Genomic DNA, 24,391 nt, shown 5'->3' on the forward strand with positions numbered 1-24,391 from the left:
AGATTATTATCTGAATGGTGGCCGATTAGGAAAAGGGGAGGTGCAACGAGACCTGGGTGTCATTATACACCAGTCATTGAAAGTGGGCATGCAGGTACAGCAGGCGGTGAAAAAGGCGAATGGTATGCTGGCATTTATAGCGAGAGGATTCGAGTACAGGAGCAGGGAGGTACTACTGCAGTTGTACAAGGCCTTGGTGAGACCACACCTGGAGTATTGTGTGCAGTTTTGGTCCCCTAATCTGAGGAAAGACATCCTTGCCATAGAGGGAGTACAAAGAAGGTTCACCAGATTGATTCCTGGGATGGCAGGACTTTCATATGAAGAAAGACTGGATGAACTGGGCTTGTACTCGTTGGAATTTAGAAGATTGAGGGGGGATCTGATTGAAACGTATAAAATCCTAAAGGGATTGGACAGGCTAGATGCAGGAAGATTGTTCCCGATGTTGGGGAAGCCCAGAACAAGGGTTCACAGTTTGAGGATAAAGGGGAAGCCTTTTAGGACCGAGATTAGGAAAAACTTCTTCACACAGAGAGTGGTGAATCTGTGGAATTCTCTGCCACAGGAAACAGTTGAGACCAGTTCATTGGCTATATTTAAGAGGGAGTTAGATATGGCCCTTGTGGCTACGGGGGTCAGGGGGTATGGAGGGAAGGCTGGGGCGGGGTTCTGAGTTGGATAATCAGCCATGATCATAATAAATGGCGGTGCAGGCTCGAAGGGCCGAATGGCCTACTCCTGCACCTATTTTCTATGTTTCTATGTAAAAAGGTTGTGAACCCTTTGTAATTAGCTGGTTTTCTGCATTAATTACTCATAAAATGAGTTCTGATCTTCATCCAAGTCACAATAGGCAAACACAATCTGCCTAACCTAATAACACACAAACAATTTTACTTTTCATGTCTTTATTGAACACATTGTTTAATGATTCACAGTTCAGGCGGGAAAAAAATGTGGACCCTTGTATTTAATAGCTAGTAGAACCTCCTTTAGCAGCAATAACCTCCACTAAACATTTCCTGTAGCTGCTGATCCGACTTGCACAATGGCGAGCAGGAATTTTAAACCATTCCTCCATCCAAAACTGTTTCAGTTCATCAATGTCTCTGAGATAGCTTGCATGAACAACCCTCTTCAGATCATGTCACAGCATCTCAATTCGGTTAAGGTCTGGACACTGACTTGGCCACTCCAAAACACAAATTTTCTTCTCCCTAAGCCATTCCGTTGCTAGCTTACTCTTGTGTTTCGGATCATTGTCTTGTCGCATCATCCAACTTCTATTAAGCTTCAAGTGAAGGACTGCTACCCTGACATTCTCCTTTAAAAGGTCTTGATACAATTTTGAATTCACTGATCCCTCAACGACTGCAAGCTGACCAGACCCTGAGGCAGCAAAGCAGCCCCAAACCATGACGCTCCTTCCACCATGATTCACAGATGGGATGAGGCTTTGGTATTGGTTTGCAGTGCTCTTTTCCCTTCAAACATAGCGGTGTGCATTTCTACCAGAAGGTTCAACTTTTGTCTCATCTATCCTCTGAACATTGTCCCAGAAGCACTGTGGAACATCCTGGTGGTCTTTTACCAACTTGAGACGTGCAGCAATGTCTTTTTTGGAGAGCACTGGTTTCCTTCATGATGTCCTTCCATGAACACCATTCTTGTTCAGTGTTTTTCTTATAGTGGACACATGAACAGAGACTTTAGCAAGTTCTAGAGATTCCTACAAGTCTTTTGCTGTTAACGGGTTCTTTTTCACATTCTTCAGAATTGCATGTTGTGCTCTTGGTGTGATATTTGCAGGACACCCACTCCTACAGAGAGTAGCCACCGTACTGCATTTCCTCCATTTGTAAAAAAATTATCTTACTGTGGACTGATGAACACTCAGGTCTTTAGAAATGCTTTTGTAGCCTTTACCAACTTCATGCATCTCTACAATTCTTCTTCTAAGGTCCTCTGAAAGTTGCTTTGATCAAGGCATGGTGCACATAAACAGATCTTTCTTGAGTACAGGAGGCTCTGTCAGTAACCTGACTTTGTGTATCTTTTTTTTAAAAAAGGGTAGGGCACCTCCACATGCCCTACTTGAGCTGGCAGCTCATTCCACACACTCACCTCCCTCTGAGTTAAGAAATTTCCTATGTTCCCCTTAAACTTTTCACTCAACTTATTATCATAATTTTGTTTACAATTATTTTAATTGTGGGGAGGGGGTTGGAAAAAAAAAGGACAAAGTAAACATTAATTAAAATAGCTATGCTGTATCTGCACCTGAGGATATTGCATACATTGTACACAAAGATATAATCAGAGATGGACACCTAACACACATATAGCTCCAAAGGCATTCTGCACTTTAAAGGAAATACTGCACCAGGTGTTCTCCCCATTTGAAATGAGAAGAACACCTTGTAAAGTATTTGTAGGTACCTCTCTTCTGATAGTTAATGTCAGGAAATATAGCTGTATAATAAACTCTACTTCAAATTTGAAAATGCCAAAAAATGCTTAAAATAGATTTTCAGACTTAAAAGGTACCTGTTGCCGTTCCAGTTTTTTTGCCAACTTTTTAAGAGCTGCAGGGTCATCTGCTTGCACATAATCCGGGAGCCGTTTTACTACTGCCAAAAAAGAACACAGACATTCTCATTCCTCAAAACAGTGACAAACACACTTAAATGAAAAGTAGTATAATATACATTATACAGTTTACAATTTCTTTCTCTAGCATCTCTAAACAATACTTAGTTTTGTGACCACATTAACAGTCAAAGAAAATAGTTCACACTGCAATTGCAGAGCACTGTATAAATCTCAGGTCTGGACTAAATTTCATTAAGCACATTTCCAGCACGATAAAGCAACACCAACTCTGATGGCTAGGTCATGTCAGTTGGATACCTAACTCACATCTACTCGAACAGATCCCTTACTGCCAGTTGAAGGGAGGTGGGCAAAGGAAACACTTCAAAGATATCAAAAACAGCCTGAAGGAATTCAGCATTACATCTAAAAACTGGGAAGACCTTGCATTCAATAGATACACCTGGAAGAAATCTGTTCAAGAGGGAGCTGCGCTACATGAGAGCGATCTCCGCTGTGCCGCAGAGAACAACTGGCAGTTGCGAAAGGAGAGAATAAACAACCAAAAGACCCAACTGCTAACCATAGCCACCACTTACTCTTGCCCACGGAATATGTGCATCCCAAACCAACCTCTACAGCCACCTGAGGACCCCCCAGTAGACAACCTCTTCAAGGCAGAGATAAAACATTGTTCGTTATTCAAAACTTGGTCCAATAACCAGAAACGTTAACAGAATAAATAGCTACGGTTGTATGACAGGACAGATATTGAAATTTTGGCATAGAACCAATGGGCCACAAGGTTTCTTCCTGATTCTTTTTATTCTATTTAAAGTTTTAAAGGGTCAGTAACTTCATGAAGGATCCCACCTACCCTGCTCATGGACTGTTTGCTCCACTCCCATCAGGGAGGAGGCTACATAGCACCCACGCCAAGACCACAGACCACAAAAACAGTCACTTTCCCCAAGCAGTAAGGCTGATCAACTACTAACCCAACCATCACCCCCCTCACCCACCACTACTTTATCATTTCCTGTCTTCCTGTCTATCACTTTATGTACAGACACTCCCGTGCCTAGCGTTACTTTATGGGCATACAATCAATGTATACAAGCTATCTTATGTATTTTAATGTGTTTTATATATTATTGTGATCCTTATCTAATTGTTTATTTTTCTGCTGCTTCAGATCCAGAGTAACAATTATTTTGTTGTCCTTTACACTGGCGTACCAGAAACAATCTTAGAAGATGAAAAAATGTTTATAATTATCTACTTCCTTTTCCTCAGCCTCGCCCTACAATGATTGCAGTTAATGTGCTTTTGTTACCTTGCAGAGGCTCACTAGGGACAGACTTTGTCTTCATTGAAGCAACAGGTTGGCTCTGATCTGATTTCTTGGATTGTTTCATACGATCATCCTGCTTTGCTTTACGCTCTGCTCTCAGTTCACTTTTTGTTTTTCCTACTGGACCCTTTTCATTACCAATAGGTGTGTCGCCTGATGCTGCATTTGCCGTTGCATCTGTAAAAGACAAGATAAAGGAGGCAAGGCTAATCACAATGTTTTAAATTTAGCTTCCACGATCAACCTCTCAAATTTATCAGGAGAGTCGACATCTATCCCTCTATCGAGGATGAGAGGTGACTTGATAAAGGTGTAGAGTGCATTACCAATCCCTTTTTCCCAAGGCAGAAATGGCTAACAGTTGATGCCATAATTTTGGAGGAAAATATAGGGAGGATGTCAGAGGTAAGAATTATTTATCCATCCATTCATTCATTCACACACTTTCACACACAGCGGTGGATATGTGGAACACGCTGCCAGGGAGGTGATAGAGGTAGATACATTTAGGAAAATATAAAAGACTCTTGGACAGGCACATGGATGATAGAAAACTGGCGAGTGACGTGGGAGGGAAACATTAGATTGATCTTCTTGTAGGTTATGCTGGCACAAATCATGCTGAAGGGCCTGTACTGTGCTATAGTGTTCTATGCTCCTGAGACTAAATATGACATCTAATTGACTATTGATCTTCACCCTCACGTGCAATTAGTGACACGTTTTCCAGTATGATTAATCAACACTAATTCAAGTCTTCTAAGACAAACCTAATGAGCATCATTGCACAAAACATTGAAGTGAAAGGGAAGAAAAATATAATGGGGTAACTTCAGCTACCATGGTAGATTCAAAATGAAAAATGATCCTCAAATTCAGCAGCAGGCTTCTGTTATGCCTTTCACTTTCTATAATGCTCTATCATTTTAGTTGACAATATTTCAAACTTAGCTACACACATCAAAGTTGCTGGTGAATGCAGCAGGCCAGGCAGCATCTGTAGGAAGAGGTGCAGTCGACGTTTCAGGCCGAGACCCTTCGTCAGGACTAACTGAAGGAAGAGTGAGTAAGGGATTTCAAACTTAGCTGTTCTTTTACATTCTTGGCAGGGTTGTTAACAGTATGAAGGACATAGAAGGAGCTTGAAGTTCACAGCTATAGATCCCTCAAAGTTGCAGCACAAATTGATAGGGTTGTTAAGAAGGTGTATGGTGTGTTGACCTTCATTATTTGGGGAATTGAATTCAAGAACTCGAGGTGATATTGCAAATCTATAAAACCCTGTTAGACCACACTTGGAACATTGTGTTCAGTTCTGGTCGTGCCATTATAGGAAGGATGTGGAAGTTTTACGGAGAGTGCAGAGGAGATTTACCAGGATGCTGCCTGGTTTAAAGAGCATGTCTAATAAGGATAGATCGAGTAATCTAGGCCTTTTCCCTTGGGAATGAAGGAGGAAAAGAGGTGACTTGATAGAGGCGCATTAAATGATGAGAAATATAGATCTAGTGGAAGTTAGAGACTTTTAACCATGGAGGAAACATTTAAAACAAGGGGGCATAATTTTAAGGTGCTGGGAGGGAAGTATAGGGGAGATGTCAGGGGTTGGTGTTTTTCTTTATATAAACATAAGGAAGTAGTGGGTGTGTGGAATGTATTGCCGGAGTGGTGGTAGAGGCACATACAGTGGCATGCAAAAGTTTGGGCACCCCAGGTCAAAACTTCTGTTACTGTGAATAGCTAAGCAAGTAAAAGATGACCTGATTTCCAAAAGGCATAAAGTTAAAGATGATACATTTTTTTCAATATTTTAAGCAAAAATACTTTATTTTCATTTTTTAGTTTCAAAATAACAAAAAAGGAAAAGGGGCTGAAGCAAAAGTTTGGGCACCCTGCATGGTCAGTACTTAGTAACAAACCCTTTGGCAAGTATCACAGCTTGTAAACGCTTTCTGTAGCCAGCTACGAGTCTTTCAATTCTTGTTTGTGGGGTTTTCGCCCATTCTTCCATGCAAAAGGCTTCTAATTCTGTGAGATTCTTGGGCCATCTTGCATGCACTGCTCTTTTGAGGTCTATCCACAGATTCTCGATGATGTTTAGGTTGGGGAACTGTGAGGGCCAAGGCAAAACCTTCAGCTTGCACCTCTTGAGGTAGTCCACTGTGGATTTTGAGGTGTGTTTAGGATCATTATCCTGTTGTAGAAGTTATCCTCTTTTCATCTTCAGCCTTTTTACAGACAGTGTGATGTTTGCTTCCAGAATTTGCTGGTATTTAATTGAATTCATTCTTCCCTCTACCAGTGAAATGTTCCCTGTGCCACTGGCTGCAACATAAGCCCAAAGCATGATCGATTCACCCCTGTGCTTAACAGTTGGAGAGGTGTTCTTTTCATGAAATTCTGCACCCTTTTTTCTCCAAACATACCTTTGCTCATTGTGGCCAAAAAGTTCTATTTTAACTTCATCAGGCTTGTTTAGGTGTTTCTTTGCAAACTTCTGACGCTGAATTTTGTGGTGAGGACGCAGAAAAGGTTTTCTTCTGATGACTCTTCCATGAAGGTCATATTTGTGCAGGTGTCACTGCACAGTAGAACAGTGCACCATCACTCCAGAGTCTTCTAAGTCTTCCTGAAGTTCTTTTGCAGTCAAACGGGGGTTTTGATTTGCCTTTCTAGCAATCCTATGAGCAGTTCTCTGGGGAAGATTTTTGGTCTTGCAGACCTCAACTTGACCTCCACCGTTCCTGTTAACTGCCATTTCTTAATTACATTACGAACTGAGGAAACGGCTACCTGAAAACACTTTGCTATCTTCGTATAGTGCACATGCACCAGTCGTGCATGCAGCCTGTTACAGCCGTTCCGATCGGATTCTTACTTTTTAACTTACGTTATTTTTTGTATTTTTTTTTCTCACGGTAACACGTCGAAGCTGCACCCTCTCTAACATGCTGGTAGAGAGTTTTATTTGGGTTTTTAGCGCTGGAAATAGTTACATCCCGACACGTGGGACAGAAGCATGGTCGCAGTGTTCATTCCAGGGACCAGCTGCTTGCGCTAATGCCGGCTGGTTTAGCGAGCAGAGCGGCGGACACCCCTGCTGAAATCTGGAGGAAAACACACAGAGAATGCAGAGGGGGTTCACAAAGTCGAGGAAAGAGGACCGGGTCGAGACAACAGAGACTTATGGAGAAGAGGAGTTCGGTGGGTAATAAAATGGACGAGTTCACGGCGCTAGCCAGGCTTCAGAGAACATTTCGGGAGTGCAGTGTGATGTGTTTCATTGGAACGGGGCTGCATGAGGACATACCCGATCAAAACCTCTCCATGGACGGCGTCCAGACCATTCCGGCTGACCGGAAGTGCACTGAGAGCAGTAAGCGTAACGGAGTTGGGTGCTTACTGTTCTGGTTAACAACAGATAGTGCAATCCGGGTCATATTACGATCGAGGAACTTGTTTGTAGACCGGATATTGAGCTTTTTAATGTTGGACTTCGGCCACATTCCACCAAGATACAGCACTTGGCAGCACGGGAGGTCGTTCCTGCCTGTGGCCATCGAACTTGCAGCTCCTCCCATGGAGGGTCAGGCACCCTGAGCCAATAGACTGGTCCTGGACTTTTTTTCCATCTGGCATAGTTTGCATTTTGTTGTTTGATTGTTGGGGGTTTTTGTATTGCTATATTTATGCTCTATTCTTGGTTGGTGCGGCTGTAACGAAACCCAATTTCCCTCGGGATCAATAAAGTATATCTATCTATCTATAGCCTTCTTCTGCTTTGTGGGCATCATTTATTTTAATTTTCAGAGTGCTAGGCAGCAGCTTAGAGGAGCCCATGGCTGCTGCTGGTTGGGACAAGGTTTGAGGAGTCAGGGTATTTATAAAGCTTTGAAATTTGCATCATCTGTGAACAAGCCATAGCCCAAACAAGGTCTGAGACCTTGGTAAAAGTTATGAGAGCTCAAATCTCTTGGGGTGCACAAACTTTTGCATGATGCTCCTTTCCTTTTTTCTCCCCTCTCTAAAATTGTACAAAACAAATACAGTAATCTTGCTTAAAATGTTGAAAAGAACGTTTCATCTTTAACTTTATGATTTTTGGAGATCAGTTCATCTTCTACTCACTTAACTATTCACAGTGACAGAAATTTTGTCCGGGGTGCCCAAACTTTTGCATGCTACTGTACATTAAGGACATTCAAGAGACTCTTAGACAGTCATATGGATGAAAGAAAATTGGAGGGCTATGTGGAAGAGAAGCTTCAGATTGATCTGATTATAGGTTAAAAAGTCAGCACAACACCATGGGCTGAAAGGCCTGTACTGTGCAGTAGTGTTCTATGTTCTGAGACTAAATATGACATCTAAATGGTTATTAATCTTCACTTCCACAGGTAATTGTAAGTCCTTTTCTGGTATGACCAATGGACACCAACTGAAGTCTTCTCAGACAAACATCATAAGCATCATTGGACATAATTTTCAAATAAAATGGAAGAAAATATAATGTGGTAACTTCACCTACAATGGTGGGTTCAACTTGGAAAAAAATAAATAATGCTCAAATCCATCAGCAGGTTTTTATAATACCTTTCGCCTTCTATGGAGCTCTTCCATTTTAGTTGACAATATTTCAAACTTATCTGTTCTTTTCACTTTTACAAGTGCTATGACTAAAAGTCAAGCTGGTGTCTCTGAAGCTGCCTGCTGAGGAGAAAGAGTATGTGCACACAACTTGGGAAGATTCATCTGTTGTTTCTCCTTCCTTCTGTGCAGAGCAGGTATAATAGTTCCACCACAGGACAGCATACAGCATTAAGTTATGAGGAGCTGAAGTTTCAAGTATGAATAACAATCCTCCTCTGAGACAAGTATGTCAATGATCAAGAACAAAATCTTCAATTATTTTCTTCAATAATTTGGCCCTGCAATAATACTGAGACAAATAATGACTCAGGATATATTTCACTGCAAATGTTCATTTTTACTTGTTTAGAGATACAGCATGGAACAGGCCCTTCTGGCCCAACAAACCGCTCCACCCAGCAACCCACTGACTGGACCCTATCCTAATCACAGAACAATTTGCATTCACCAATTAACCCATTAACTGGTACGTCTTTGAACGGAAACTGGAAGTTTGCTAGGCCGGAAGGGCCGTTCTGCACTGCACCTATAAATAAATTTTAAGATAACAGCACTGATGGTATGCCAATGCTTTGAAGAGGTGACTGTAGGTAACCTAGTTTTCCAAAGCATATACACTGGGTTCAATTTAATTGGGACACATTGGGACAAGTACATTTTGGCCCAATTAAGTGGCTATCCCAATTAACTGAATTTTCATGGAAATAGTTAAAAAAAGACAACCTACCATTTAACTGAGTAACAAATCATGCCTTTAAATGAAATACAGATCAAATTCGAACACTACCAATAATATTACAGTACCATAAAACTGTGTATTATTTCCTAATAGTTATCAACAGAGGAACTAAGGAGGGAGGAGAAGACGGTGGCGCTCGGCAGCGCGTGTGGCCGTTCCGATAGAATACCAATATGTGTAACTAGGGGTACCATGCACCAATCTGGATTTGATGGGGACAGCCGTGAAGTGCAGAGGAACATCTGGAGCAACTTCTGAAATGCCTGCTTCGCTGCCGCTGCTACTGTGCGATTGAGAATCTCTGGAGACGTAGGCCACAAATCCTTGGCTTTGCTTATCGCCTGTTGCCGGGGCTGGGGTCGAAACGCTCGGCAGAGATGGTGCTCGGTGCATTGATGTCGGGAGGTGGTCGGAGGCTCGGAGTTTTTCGGATGGACTCGGAGTTGGACTGTGGTCGGATGCTTCCGGGATGCTGCATCGGCAAGTTGGCGGCACTGGAGGTTTACCGTCTGCGTGAGATGATGGGACTTTGAGAGACTCTGAGACTTTTACTGCGCCATGGTCTGTTCTTATCAAATTACGGTATTGCTTTGCACTGTTGTAACTATACGTCAGCGGTCCCCAACCACCGGGCTGCACAGCATGCGCTACCGGGCCGCAAGCAAACGATATGATTTGGCGATATGAGTCAGCTGCACCTTTCATCATTCCCTGTCACGGGCTGTACCTTTCCCTGTCAGCGGCACCTTTCCTCATTCCCTGCTGGGCCGCGAGGAAACGATATGATTTGGTGATATGAGTCAGCTGCACCTTTCCTCATTCCCTGTCACACCCACTGTTGAGCCATTACACACACGAGGTCATTACCCACGTGTCATCCATGTCAGCGAGGGAAGAAGATCAACTCCTCAAGCTTGCAAATGACGACGGGCTGAAAAGTATGTTTGACATAACATCTCTACCGGCATTCTGGATCAAACGCAAGGCTCAATATCCTGAGATAGCCACAGAAGCACTGAAAACATTGCTTCCATTTCCAACATATCTCTGCAATGAGTGCAACGAAAACTAAATTGCGGAATAGACTGGACATAAGGAACCCTGTTCGAGTATCGCTGTCTCCCATCACCCCTCGATGGCACCGTCTTGTTGCAGGAAAACAAGCCCAGGGCTCCCACTGATTCAGCGTTATTGGTGCGTTGCAATGATTTTATATGTTCATACGGGGAAAATATGCGCTGTGTGTTTAATATCCAAACGTTACTTAAAATGTTATTATGCTATTGACTTATATAACCATATAACAATTACAGCACGGAAACAGGCCATCTCTGCCCTTCTAGTCCCACCAACCTGCACTCAGCCCATAACCCTCCATTCCTTTCCTGCCCATATACCTATCCAATCTTTCTTTAAATGATAATATCGAACCTGCCTCGACCACTTCTACTGGTAGTTCGTTCAACACTTACTTCAAGCTTCCCTGTCCCCCCCCTGAATTGACTTACCGCTATTTTCATGTGAGGAAAATATGCGCTGTGTGTTTAATATTAAATTGGTTAGATAAACCCTTTGAAAAACGAAATTGAGTGTATTAGCCACTTATCACCGATATTCCGGTCGTGATTAACACCAACCCCCCGCCCCGAACAGAATCGCCAAAAACGATATGTAGAAAAATAATCAGCAGGTACACGCATTCGCAAGTCACACATGCGCACTGGTGCCCGCGCAAGGCTTTATGGTCATTGTAGTCTTTCTCTGGGTAAACACAATGTATTTGACTGCTAATCTTGTCCGTTGGCAACCATACCCCCGCCCCTCCCCCAGTCGGCCGGTCCGCAAGAATATTGCCAATATGAAACCGGTCCGCAGTGCAAAAAAGATTGGGGACCCCTGCTGTATGTTATAATTATGTGGTTTTTGTTAGTTTTTAAGTCGATTTGTCATGTGTTTTCGTGATATCATTCTGGAAAAACATTTTTATCATTTCTTAATGCATGAATTACTAAATGACAATAAAAGGGGACTGCGTGTCCTCATAATCATAATTAACCCAGTGTACACTGCTGTGTTCCCTTGATTGACTGTAAATGAACAAAACCTGGTGCAGATAATGAACTGCCTTCAAACAATGCTTCTTACGCTTGCACTCTTCATTTTCATTGTAACATTCAAGGTGTTTGTCAATACCTTTGAATTCTTCATAGTTCCTAACTTACTGAAGCAGTGAAATCACTTTATTTTCACTCCAGTCTATTTCTGGCATGCCCAAGCCTAAATGCTTGAAACCGCTGTGAGCAAAACAGTTCTGCATTGTCTTACTGCTCATTTCGCACCAAAGATCAGTGACAAAAATCACTGCTTTCAGAACATAAACACACACAAATGATGTCATTTTAAAAGTGTTCGCTCGAAGCATGGTATAGTGTCGAACAGCCACACAATTGCAATGTGACTGATGTTAGTAATTGTTTAGTAGCAATCTCCTTTTCCAATTAATTTGTGGCATCGTACCCCAAATAAACGAAGGAAATCACACTGATCTTCTCGATTTGCAGTTGTTCTATTGTTGTTTAAGCAAATCCTGCTTAACTGATGGCTTAATTAACCAGAATCCACTGTAATTTGTAAAATTATAAAATTACAAAGCAGTAATTTGTACCAATTACTGTTATTTAGCAGAAGCTGAGCTTACTTCTGGCAGGAGTTTTGATCTCTTTACCTTAGGGGTGACACGGTCGTGCAGCTGTAACACTGGGGTTCAATTCCTGCTGCTGTCTATATACATTCTCCCTGTGACTGTGCAAGTTTGAAATTGTTTACAGGTCACTGCTTAAAAATAAGGAATCAGAGACTAAAAATGCTTTATTTACTTACTTAGAGAGATAAAACGTGGAACAGGCCCTTTAGCTCTTTGAGCTGTCCAGCAACCCGCAATTTAACCCAAGCCTAATCATGGGACAATTTACAATGACCAATTAACCTACCAACTGGTACATCTTTGGACTCTGGAATGAAACCAGGGCAGCCAGGACAAACCCATTCATTCTACAGGGAGAATGTTCAAACGCCTTACAGAAGATCCTGGGATTGAACTCCAAACTCTGATGCCCCAAGTTGTAAGAGCATTGTGTCAGCCGCAACGCTACCGTGGCTTTCTGTCACTGAATCATTTGGTCTTCTGCTTCTACTGGCCTTTGAGGAATCGAAGCGCAATTCCATTGAATGGTGAGGTAAGGCTGAGAAATCCAGTGGTCTACTCCTAACACATAAATTACAAGTCATAAAAGCAGAATCTGGTCATTCAGCCCATCATGTCGTGCAGACCTTGAGCAACCACTTGAAGCTTCCCAAAGAGGAAGCGTTCATTAATCTGAAAGCCTGAGGAAAGAAGTTGTTACCCAGCCTGTCTGTCCTAATCCTGATGTTCCCATACCTCCTTCCTGATGGTAGTGGCACAAAGTGATTGTGGGTTTGATGTTATGCATCACAGTGAAAAGGTTTTATACCACTGTTAGTGTTACAAAACAAGCTTTGTGATAACCCCTAAAACTCTGGACCTAATGCCAAAAATAAATTAACATTAGAAGATAATATACCTTTCTGTTGTTTTTTTGGGACATCTGCTGTAAAAGAACTTCCAACATCTGGAGTCTTGCCTTCCTTCTTGTTTTTCTTCAGTTGCTTTTTCTCTTTCCTTAATCGCTGCTTTTCTTCTTTGGACAATTCTTGCCCTAGCTATCAGAAAAAAAACAGGAAAATATTAACTTTTGTATGGCATTGAACTGGTCTGGGGAAGACTTAGCTTGTTGGTTTTCCAAGTTCAAGTTTACCATCATCTGACGGTGCATATTTATTTATTTAGCAATATAGCACTGGGTAGGCCCTTGTGGGCACGTTGCCAATTAACCATAACCTAATCGAAGGACAATTTACAATCACCAATTAACCCAATCTTTGGACTCTAGGGGGAAATCAGAACACCCGGGGAAAACCTACACACTCCGTGCAGAGGACTTACAGAACCGCGCCGGAACTGAACTCTGAACTCCAGAATGTCCCAGACTGTAATAGCTTTGCAGTAACTGCAACGATACAACCAAAATGAAACAAGATTCCTCCAGACCACAGTGCACCCACAAAACATATATCCACACAGCACATAAAACAAAACATTACCCCAAATAAGATAGTGAAGTATCATTCAAAGTGCATGCAGTGCACACCGCGGCTAAACAGTAAACAGCTCGTTGTCCGAGTGGTGAGACCTCGGTGGTAGCAGGGCGTTCATTAATCTGAAAGCCTGAGGAAAGAAGTTGTTACCCAGCCTGTCTGTCCTAATCCTGATGTTCCCATATCTCCTTCCTGATGGTAGTGGCACAAAGTGATTGTGGGTTTGGTGGTAGGGATCCTCAACAATGCCTCAGGCCCTTCTATACATTGCTTCTAGTAAATGTCACAGTTGGGGGGGGGGGGGGAGACCCCAGTAATCCTCTCAGTAGTTTTTAACTATCTTCTGTACGGTGTTGCTGTTCAATGCCTTGCAAATTCCGTACCACACAATGATGCAGCCTGACACTCCTGATGGTGTTCCTGAAGAAAGTTGTTCAAATGGGGCCGGGGAACCATGCACACCTATGGTACGTACAGTATTATTCAAGGCTGAGAGCTGGACTCAATCCACTAAACTACCAGAACACAACAAATAACACAAAATGCTGGAGGAACTCATCAGGACAGCAGCATCCATGGTGAGGAATAAACAGTCGAAAATCTGGGCTGAGACCCTTCTTTTAGTTTGAAACATCCACGGTTTATTCAATTCCATGGATGCTGCCTGACTTGATGAGTTCCTCTATCACTTTGTGTGTGTTGTTCTGGATTTCCAGCATCTGCAGAATCTCTTGTGTTTATTACGACAAAGCAGTGGTTTTCTAAGACAGAAAACTGAATTTTACCTTTATTTGTGTGAATGGGTAGGGGTGAATAGAGAATATTTTAAATAAAAACAGAAAAAAAAATGAAAACAACAGGAATTCTGCAGATGCTGGAAATTCAAGCAACACACATCAAAGTTGCTGGTGAACGCAGCAGGCCAGGCAGCATCTCTAGGAAGAGGTACAGTCGACGTTTCAGGCCGAGACCGTTTGTCAGGACTAACTGAAGGAAGAGTTAGTAAGAGATTTGAAAGTGGGACGGGGAGGGGGAGATCCAAAATGATAGGAGAAGACAGGAGCGGGAGGGATGGAGCCAAGAGCTGGACAGGTGATTGGCAAAAGGGATACGAGAGGATCACAGGACAGGAGATCCGGGGAGAAAGGCAAGGAGGGGGGAACCCAGAGGATGGGCAAGGGGTATAGTCAGAGGGACAGAGGGAGAAAAAGGAGAGTGAGAGAAAGAATGTGTGTATAAAAATAAATAACAGATGGGGTACGAGGGGGAGGTGGGGCATTAGCGGAAGTTAGAGAAGTCGATGTTCATGCAATCAGGTTGGAGGCTACCCAGACGGAATATAAGGTGTTGTTCCTCCAACCTGAGTGTGACTTCATCTTTACAGTAGAGGAGGCCGTGGATAGACATGTCAGAATGGGAATGGGATGTGGAATTAAAATGTGTGGCCACTGGAAGATCCTGCTTTCTCTGGCAGACAGAGCGTAGGTGTTCAGCAAAGCGGTCTCCCAGTCTGCGTCGGGTCTCGCCAATATATAGAAGGCCACATCGGGAGCACCGGACGCAGTATATCACCCCAGCCGACTCACAGGTGAAGTGTTGCCTCATCTGGAAGGACTGTTTGGGTCCTGAATGGTGGTAAGGGAGGAAGTGTAAGGGCATGTGTCGCACTTGTTCTGCTTACACGGATAAGTGCCAGGAGGGAGATCAGTGGGGAGGGATGGGGGGGACGAATGGACAAGGGAGTCGCGTAGGGAGCGATCCCCGCGGAAAGCAGAGGGGGGGGGGAGGGAAAGATGTGCTTAGTGGTGGGATCCCGTTGGAGGTGGCGGAAGTTACGGAGAATAATATGTTGGACCCCGAGGCTGCTGGGGTGGTAGGTGAGGACCAGGGGAACCCTATTCCTAGTGGGGTGGCGGGGAGATGGAGTGAGAGCAGATGTACGTGAAATGGGGGAGATGCGTTTAAGAGCAGAGTTGATAGTGGAGGAAGGGAAGCCCCTTTCTTTAAAAAAGGAGGACATCTCACTTGTCCTAGAATGAAAAGCCTCATCCTGAGAGCAGATGCGGCGGAGACAGAGGAATTGGGAGAAGGGGATGGCATTTTTGCAAGAGACAGGGTGAGAAGAGGAATAGTCCAGATAGCTGTGAGAGTCAGTAGGCTTATAGTAGACATCAGTGGATAAGCTGTCTCCAGAGACAGAGATAGAAAGATCTAGAAAGGGGAGGGAGGTATCAGAAATGGACCAGGTAAACTTGAGGGCAGGGTGAAAGTTGGAAGCAAAGTTAATAAAGTCAATGAGCTCTGCATGCGTGCAGGAAGCAGCGCCAATGCAGTCATTGATGTAGCGAAGGAAAAGTGGGGGACAGATACCAGAATAGGCACGGAACATAGATTGTTCCACAAAGCCAACAAAAAGGCAGGCATAGCTAGGACCCATATGGGTGCCCATAGCTACATCTTTAGTTTGGAGGAAGTGGGAGGAGCCAAAGGAGAAATTATTAAGAGTAAGGACTAATTCCGCTAGACGGAGCAGAGTGGTGGTAGAGGGGAACTGATTAGGTCTGGAATCCAAAAAGAAGCGTAGAGCTTTGAGACCTTCCTGATGGGGGATGGAAGTATATAGGGACTGGACATCCATGGTGAAAATAAAGCGGTGGGGGCCAGGGAACTTAAAATCATTGAAAAGTTTAAGAGCATGAGAAGTGTCATGAACATAGGTAGGAAGGGATTGAACAAGGGGGGATAAAACCGTGTCGAGGTATGCAGAAACGAGTTCGGTGGGGCAGGAGCAAGCTGAGACAATAGGTCGGCCAGGACAGGCAGATTTGTGGATCTTGGGTAGGAGGTAGAAACAGGAAGTGCGAGGTGTGGGAACTATAAGGTTGGTAGCAGTGGGTGGGAGATCCCCTGAGCAGATAAAGTCGGTGATGGTGTGGGAGACAATGGCCTGGTGCTCCTTAGTGGGGTCACGATCGAGGGGTAAATAAGAGGAGGTATCCGCGAGTTGTTGCTGTGCCTCAGCAAGGTAGAGGTCAGTACGCCAGACTACAACGGCACCCCCCTTATCGGCGGGTTTAATAATAAGGTTAGGATTAGTGCGGAGGGCGTGGAGAGCAGAGCGTTCAGAAGGAGTGAGGTTGGAATGGAGACAAGGTGCGGTGAAGTCGAGACGGTTGATGTCCCGTCAGCAGTTAGCGATAAAGAGATCCAGAGCAGGCAGAAGACCAGAGCGGGGTGCTCATGAAGAAGAGGAGGGTTGAAGACGGGAGAAGGGGTCATCGGTGGGGGTGGAAGAGTCCTTGCCAAATAAGTAGGCTCGGAGACGGAGACGGAGGAAGAAGAGTTCCGCATCATGGCGAATGCGAAACTCGCTGAGGTGTGGGCAAAGGGGGCAAAGGTGAGGCCCTTACTGAGGACAGAGCGTTCTGCCTCTGACAGTTGAAGGTCAGAGGGGATGGTAAAGACCCGGCACGGATGAGAGCTGGGATCAGAGGGGGGAGGGGGGAGGCTGGGGGTGTCAGTGGAGAGGGGAGGGTTGGGGTGAGAGGAAGATGGAGCCTCTGAGTACCCAGGAGCTGACGATGGGATCTGAAGGAGACGGGATTGCAGAGTATTGGTGGGGGAAGGGGAGACGGGAGTCACAATAGCAGCACATAAAGACCCGGCCTGGAGTTCAAGGCTGGAGTCGCAGTTGGTGGTTGCTCAATTGCTTTGAAGGTGTCCATGGTCGTTGCTGGAGTCCAGGTTTTGAATATGCCCTGAGGTGTTGGAGCCAGCGAGATCAATGGCGAGATAATCTCTTCCTAGAGATGCTGCCTGGCCTGCTGCGTTCACCAGCAACTTTGATGTGTATTGCTGGAATTTCCAGAATCTGCAGAATTCCTGTTGTTGTTGTTTGTCTACCCCATTTCACGTACATCTGCTCTCACTCCATCCTCCTGCCACCCCACTAGGAATAGGGTTCCCCTGGTCCTCACCTACCACCCCAGCAGCCTCCGGGTCCAACATATTATTCTCCGTAACTCCCACCACCTCCAACGGGATCCCACTACTAAGCACATCTTTCCCTCCCCCTCCTCTCTGCTTTCCGCAGGGATCGCTCCCTACGTGACTCCCTTGTCCATTCGTCCCCCCCATCCCTCCCCACTGATCTCCCTCCTGGCACTTATCCTTGTAAGCGGAACAAGTGCTACACATGCCCTTACACTTCCTCCCTTACCACCATTCAGGGCCCCAGACAGTCCTTCCAGGTGAGGCGACACTTCACCTGTGAGTCGGCTGGGGTGATATACTGCGTCCGGTGCTCCCGATGTGGCCTTCTATATATTGGCGAGACCCGACGCAGACTGGGAGACCGCTTTGCTGAACACCTACGCTCTGTCCGCCAGAGAAAGCAGGATCTCCCAGTGGCCACACATTTTAATTCCACATCCCATTCCCATTCTGACATGTCTATCCACGGCCTCCTCTTCTGTAAAGATGAAGCCACACTCAGGTTGGAGGAACAACACTTTATATTCCGTCTGGGTAGCCTCCAACCTGATGGCATGAACATCGACTTCTCTAACTTCCGCTAATGCCCCACCTCCCCCTCGTACCCAATCTGTTAATTATTTTTATACACACATTCTTTCTCTCACTCTCCTTTTTCTCCCTCTGTCCCTCTGACTATACCCCTTGCCCATCCTCTGGGTTCCCCTCGCCCCTTGTCTTTCTCCCCGGATCTCCTGTCCCATGATCCTCACGTATCCCCTTTTGCCAATCACCTGTCCAGCTCTTGGCTCCATCCCTCCCCCTCCTGTCTTCTCCTATCATTTTGGATCTCCCCCTCCCCCTCCCACTTTCAAATCTCTTACTAACTCTTCCTTCAGTTAATGCTGACGAAGGGTCTCGACCTGAAACATCGACTGCACCTCTTCCTAGAGATGCTGCCTGGCCTGCTGCGTTCCCCAGCAACTTTGATGTGTGTTGCAAAAAAAATGAAAACCTGCAATTGCCAGTGAATTATCAAGTATCATTTAAGACTCATTAAAGTTTAAGACAACTGATATCGACATGGCATGCAGCAAACATACACATTAACTTACTCATGAAACCCAGGTATGAAATATTGCTTCTGTTCACCAGAGGCATGCTATTTGGGTTAATGATTTATTGGTTATTTCAATATATCGGTCAGGAAAGCAGAAAAGGTCATTGCCTGCAGTTTACCATCACAGCAGGACTTGCATGCGTCCAGGACAAAGAAGGCATTACAGACGCTGCCCATAATACAACCTATTACCACGATTTACTGAATTCAGGAATAAAAAAAAATGAGTAAAGAAAATCTTAATCAGAATCAGGTTTAATATCACCAGCATATGTCATGAAATTTATTGTCTTTGTGGCAGCACAATGCAATAGATAACAGGGGAAAACTTAAGTACAGTAAGTTTATTGGGAACAGATGTTCTCAGGGAAAGGCACGGAAGAAATGTGGCAAATGTTCAGGGGATACTTGGTAATGTGGAGGAGCAGAGGGATCTGGGCGTACATGTCCACAGATCCCTGAAAGTTGCCTCACAGGTAGTTAGGGTAGTTAAGAAAGCTTATGAGGTGTTAGCTTTCATAAGTCAAGGGATAGAGTTTAAGAGTCGCGATGTAATCATGCAGCTCTATAAAACTCTGGTTAGGCCACACTTGGAGTACTGTGTCCAGTTCTGCTCGCCTCACTATAGGAAGGATGTGGAAGCATTGGAAAGGGTACAGAGGAGATTTACCAGGATGCTGCCTGGTTTAGAAAGTATGCATTATGATCAGAGATTAAGGGAGCTAAGCTCTTTGGAGAGAAGGAGGACGAGAGGAGACATGATAGAGGTGTACAAGATAATAAGAAGAATAGATAGAGTGGATAGCCAGCACCTCTTCCCCAGGGCACCACTGCTCAATACAAGAGGACACGGCTTTAAGGTAAGGGGTTGGAAGTTCAAGGGGGATATTAGAGGAAAGTTTTTTGCTCAAAGAGTGGTTGGTGCGTGGAATGCACTGCCTGAGTCAGTGGTGGAGGCAGATACACTAGTGAAGTTTAAGAGACTACTAGACAGGTATATGGAGGAACTTAAGGTGGGGGGTTATATGGGAAGTAGGGTTTGAGGGTTGGCACAACACTGTGGGCCGAAGGGCCTGTACTGTGTTGTACTATTCTATGATATTTGTGTGGAGTTCTGCATCGGTACGTTCCAATGAGATAGGGAAGTTATGGTAGGGTACAGGAACTGTTGTGTACAAATCTAGTCAAGGAGAAAAGCTTACCAAAGGTTCAGAGAGCTAGGTAATGTTAGAGATCTAGAAGATTATAAGGCGAACAGGAAGCAGCTTAAGAAGGAAATTAGGAGAGCCAGAAGGGGCCATGAGAAGGCCTTGGCGGCCAGGATTAAGGAAAACCCTCAAGACATTCTACGAGTATGTGAAGAGCAAGAGGATAAGACGTGAAAGAATAGGATCTATCAAGTGTGACAGTGGGAAAGTATGTATGGAACCGGAGGAAATAGCAGAGGTACTTAATGAATACTGCAGTATTCACTATGGAAAAGGATCTTGGTGATTGTAGGGATGACTTGCAGCGGACTGAAAAGCTTGAGCATATAGATATTAAGAAAGAGGACATGCTGGAGCTTTTGGAAAGCATCAAGTTGGATAAGTCACCGGGACTGGATAAGGTGTACCCCAGGCTACTGTGGGAGGCGAGTGAGGAGATTGCTGAGCCTCTGCCAATGATCTTTGCACCATCAATGGGGACAGGAGAGGTTCCGGAGGATTGGAGGGTTGCGGATGTTATTCCCTTATTCAAGAAAGGGAGTAGAGGTAGCCCAGGAAATTGTAGACCAGTGAGTCTTACTTCAGTGGTGGGTAAGTTGATGGAGAAGATCCTGAGAAGCAGGATTTATGAATGTTTGGAGAGGTATAATATGGTTAGGCATAGTCAGCATGGCTTTATCAAGGGCAGTTCATGCCTTATGAGCCTGACTGAATTTTTTGAGGATGTGACTAAACACATTGATGAAGGAAGAGCAGTAGATGTAGTGTATATGAATTTCATCAAGGCATTTGATAAGGTACCCCATGCAAGGCTTATTGAGAAAGTAAGGAGGCATGGGATCCAAGGGGACATTGCTTTGTGGATCCAGAACTGGCTTGCCCACAGAAAGCAAAGAGTGGTTGTAGACGGGTCATGTTCCACATGGAGGTCGGTGACCAGTGGTGTGCCTCAGGGATCTGTTCTGGGACCCTTACTCTTTGTGATTTTTATAAATGACCTGGATGAGGAAGTGGAGGGATGGGTTAGTAAACCTGCTGATAACACAAAGGTTGGGGGTGTTGTAGATAGTGTGGAGGGCTGTCAGAGGTTAGAGTGGGACATTGACAAGATGCAAAACTGGGCTGAGAAGTGGCAGATGGAGTTCAACCCAGATAAGTGTGAAGTAGTTCATTTTGGTAGGTCAAATATGATGGAAGAATATAGTATTAATGGTAAGACTCTTGGTAGTGTGGAGGATCAGAGGGATCTTGGGGTTCAAGTCCATAGGACGCTCAAAGCTGCTGCACAGGTTGACTCTATGGTTAAGAAGGCATATTATGTATTGGCCTTCATCAATTGTGGAATTGAATTTAGGAGCCGAGAGGTAATGTTGCAGCTATATAGGACCCTAGTCAGACCCCTCCTGGAGTACTGTGCTCAGTTCTGGTCACCTCACTACAGGAAGGATGTGAAAACAATAGAACGGGTGCAGAGGAGATTTACAAGGATGTTGCCTGGATGGGGGAGCATGCCTTATGAAAACAGGTTGAATGAACTTGGCCTTTTCTCCTTGGAGCGAGGGAGGATGAGAGGTGACCTGATAGAAGTGTACAAGATATTGAGAGATATTGGTCATGTGGATAGGCAGAGGCTTTTTCCCAGGGCTGAAATGGTTGCCACAAGAGGGCACAGGTTTACGGTGCCGGGGAGTAGGTAGAGAGGCAATGTCAGGGGTAATTTATTTATTTATTTTTTAAAACACAGAGAGTGGTGAGTGCGTGGAATGGGCTGCCAGCAACAGTGGTGGAGGCTGATACGATAGGGTCTTTTAAGAGACTTTTGGATAGGTATATGGAGCTTAGAAAAATAGAGGGCTATGGGTAACCCTAGTAATTTTTAAGGTAGGGACATGTTCAGCACAACTTTGTGGGTCGAAGGGCCTGTATTGTGCTGTAGGTTTTCTATATTTCTATGTTATGTATGTTAAATAGTTAAATTAGTACAAAAACAAAAATTTTAAAAAAGTAGTGAGGTAGTATTCATGGGTTCAATGTCCATTTAGAAATTGGATGGCAGAGGGAAAGAAGCTGTTCCTAAACTGCTGAGTGTGTGACTTCAGGCTCCTGTACCTCCTTCCTGATGGTAGCAATGAAAAACAAGACGTCCTGGGTAATAGGGGTCCTTAATGATGGATGTTGCCTTTTTAAAACAGCTGAGAACACAAATTGTTAATGTCCCACTGTACATTCCTGGTGTGTGAATAAACAACTGGTGAAGCAAACTGTTTACTGAACCGGAAACGTTTTACAAAAAGGAGGAAAAAAGCTTTCAGCACACTATCCACAAATACAAAGCACATTCAACCCATTGTGTTCTTTCTGCCACCCTGTCAACATCCTTTGAAAACTGGTCTATTGTAGGCCGTAGGAAGAGAAAGTATGCCAAAACCTGCCCAAAGATGAAAAGCCACAGACTGAATACTCTCAGTACCAACATGTTACACTTACAGTACTGTGCAAAAGTCTTAGGCACATGTATAAAAAAATTCTGTAAAGCGAACATGTTTTCAAAACAATGAAATGGAAAGTTTCTAAATATCAAAAACATATTATAAAGTGCAGCCAGCAGTAAAAAACTAAATCAAATCAATATTTGGTGTGACTACCCTTTGCCTTTAAAAGTGCAATAATTCTCTTATGTACATTGTCTTGCAATTTATAAGAAAATCGGCTTGTAGGTTGTTCCAAACATCTTCCAAAACTGGCCACAGTTCTTCTGCAGACTTGCTGCAAGCAAGCTGTCTTGCTTGCTTCTATCTCACCAAGTAATCCCAGACAGCCTTGATGATGTTGAGATCGGGCCTCTGTGGAGGCAATACCATCTGAAACCACATTAAAAAAATCCAGACAACAGGAATTCTGCAGATGCTGGAAATTCAAGCAACACACATCAAAGTTGCTGCCTGGCCTGCTGCATACACCAGCAACTTTGATGTGTGTTGCTTAAAAAAAATCCAGGGTGCCCAAGACTTTTGAACAGCTCTTTTTAAAACTGTCTGAAGACTAAAAATATAAAATGGATTCTAATCTATGAAAGCAAGGATGAAAAATTTGCTTTTAAAAAAAAAGGTGTTTTTTGAAAAGTGGAGAGGAGGATTGAAGATTTAAGGAAATAGGCAGCATAGCAGTTATGCTAATACAGTGCCAACGACCCGGGTTCAATTCTGCCGCTGTCAGTAAGCAGTCTGTACATTCTCCCCGAAACTGTGTGAGTTTCTTCCGGGTGATCCAATTTCCTCCTACAATCCAAAGACCTGCAAGTTAGTAGGTTAAGTGGTCAAATGGGTATAATTGGGTGAACTGGAAGGGCATGTTACTATAATGTAATACAGCCATTAATTGTTGACCCCACCAGTAACTATATGATGAAAAGAGATATAGGAAAATAAATATTTTCTTTTTTTCTGATTTTATTGAGATTGAGCTCAGAGTAGGCCCCTCTGACCCTTCGAGCCTTGTTGCCCAGCAATGCACCAATTTAATCCTAGCCTAATCATGGGACAATTTACATTGACCAATTAACCTACCAACCGGTATGTCATTAGACTGTGGGAGGAAACCAGAGCACCCAAACTCCTAATAGGCAGGGGTGGGAATTGAACCTGGTTGGCCTATACTGTAAAGTGTTGTACAACGACTATGCTACCGTGCTGCCCATGAGTTTTACTCATCCCTAAAAGATGTGACTGCCAATGTGGGACGTGATTCCGTCTCCGGATCACTAGTGTTTAGCTCGGAGTATGGAAGAGGCTGCAAACAGAGGTGCAAAAGCCATCTGAGAAGACTAAATGAGAAAAAGAAACCTTCCCTTCCCCTCCCCCCCCCAAAGGATATAGTGTGCTTTATTTCAATCTCCATATTCTCCTTAAAGTAAACAAAGTTAGTGAGTTACTAGTTTGCCAGGAATGGTATTACATTCTGGGCAATCAAGTCCATGCTGGTATCAAGAGCAAGCCCATCCTCTACTAATTATAGAGGCATGGAACACTACAGCATAGAAACAGGCCCTTCTGCCCATCTAGTCATTGCCAAACTACTAATCTGCCAAGTCCCATTGACCTAGTCCATAACCCTCCATACCCCTCCCATCCATGTACCGATCCAAATTTCTCTTAAATGTTAAAACCAACCCGCATCCACCACTTCCGCTGGCAGCTTGTTCCACATTTTCAACACCCTCTAAGTGACAATGCTCCCCCTCATGTTCACCTTAGACATTTCTCCTTTCACCCTTAACCCATGACATTTAGTTGTGTTCTCACCGAACCTCATGGAAAAAGCCATTTACTCTATCTACATCCATCATGACTGTTTCTTCTCACTATCCTCCCGACATTCAGATTAACTCCCCGGAAATTCTAAAACACACCTATAGACCAAATGTAATTTACAGTAGCTGGTTACCATATTGACCTGCATGTCTTTGGGATACGGAAGGACACCAGAGAACCCAGGGGAGGTCTATTCAGTAGCCTATTTCATATTATATATATAAAATTGGTCCCTAACCACCGGGCTGCAAAGCATGTGCTACCGGG

General features: G+C 44.1%; 1 protein-coding gene across 2 annotated transcripts in view; it reads right to left on the minus strand.

Moving 5' to 3' along the window:
• The window catches only part of eif2b4 (eukaryotic translation initiation factor 2B, subunit 4 delta), a 65,680-nt gene that overhangs the window by 23,267 nt on the left and 18,022 nt on the right, over nucleotides 1-24,391 (minus strand). For both annotated transcript variants that reach the window (XM_072245859.1, XM_072245853.1), the window contains exons 3-5: nucleotides 12,941-13,079; nucleotides 3,932-4,126; nucleotides 2,551-2,633 (exon numbers count right to left, since the gene is read on the minus strand). In XM_072245859.1, the coding sequence (XP_072101960.1) occupies nucleotides 2,551-2,633; nucleotides 3,932-4,126; nucleotides 12,941-13,079 (417 nt within the window). The remainder of the gene's footprint in view (nucleotides 1-2,550; nucleotides 2,634-3,931; nucleotides 4,127-12,940; nucleotides 13,080-24,391) is intronic.

Source organism: Mobula birostris, chromosome 2 (genome assembly GCF_030028105.1).
Source record: "Mobula birostris isolate sMobBir1 chromosome 2, sMobBir1.hap1, whole genome shotgun sequence".
NCBI classification, from domain to species: domain Eukaryota; kingdom Metazoa; phylum Chordata; class Chondrichthyes; order Myliobatiformes; family Myliobatidae; genus Mobula; species Mobula birostris.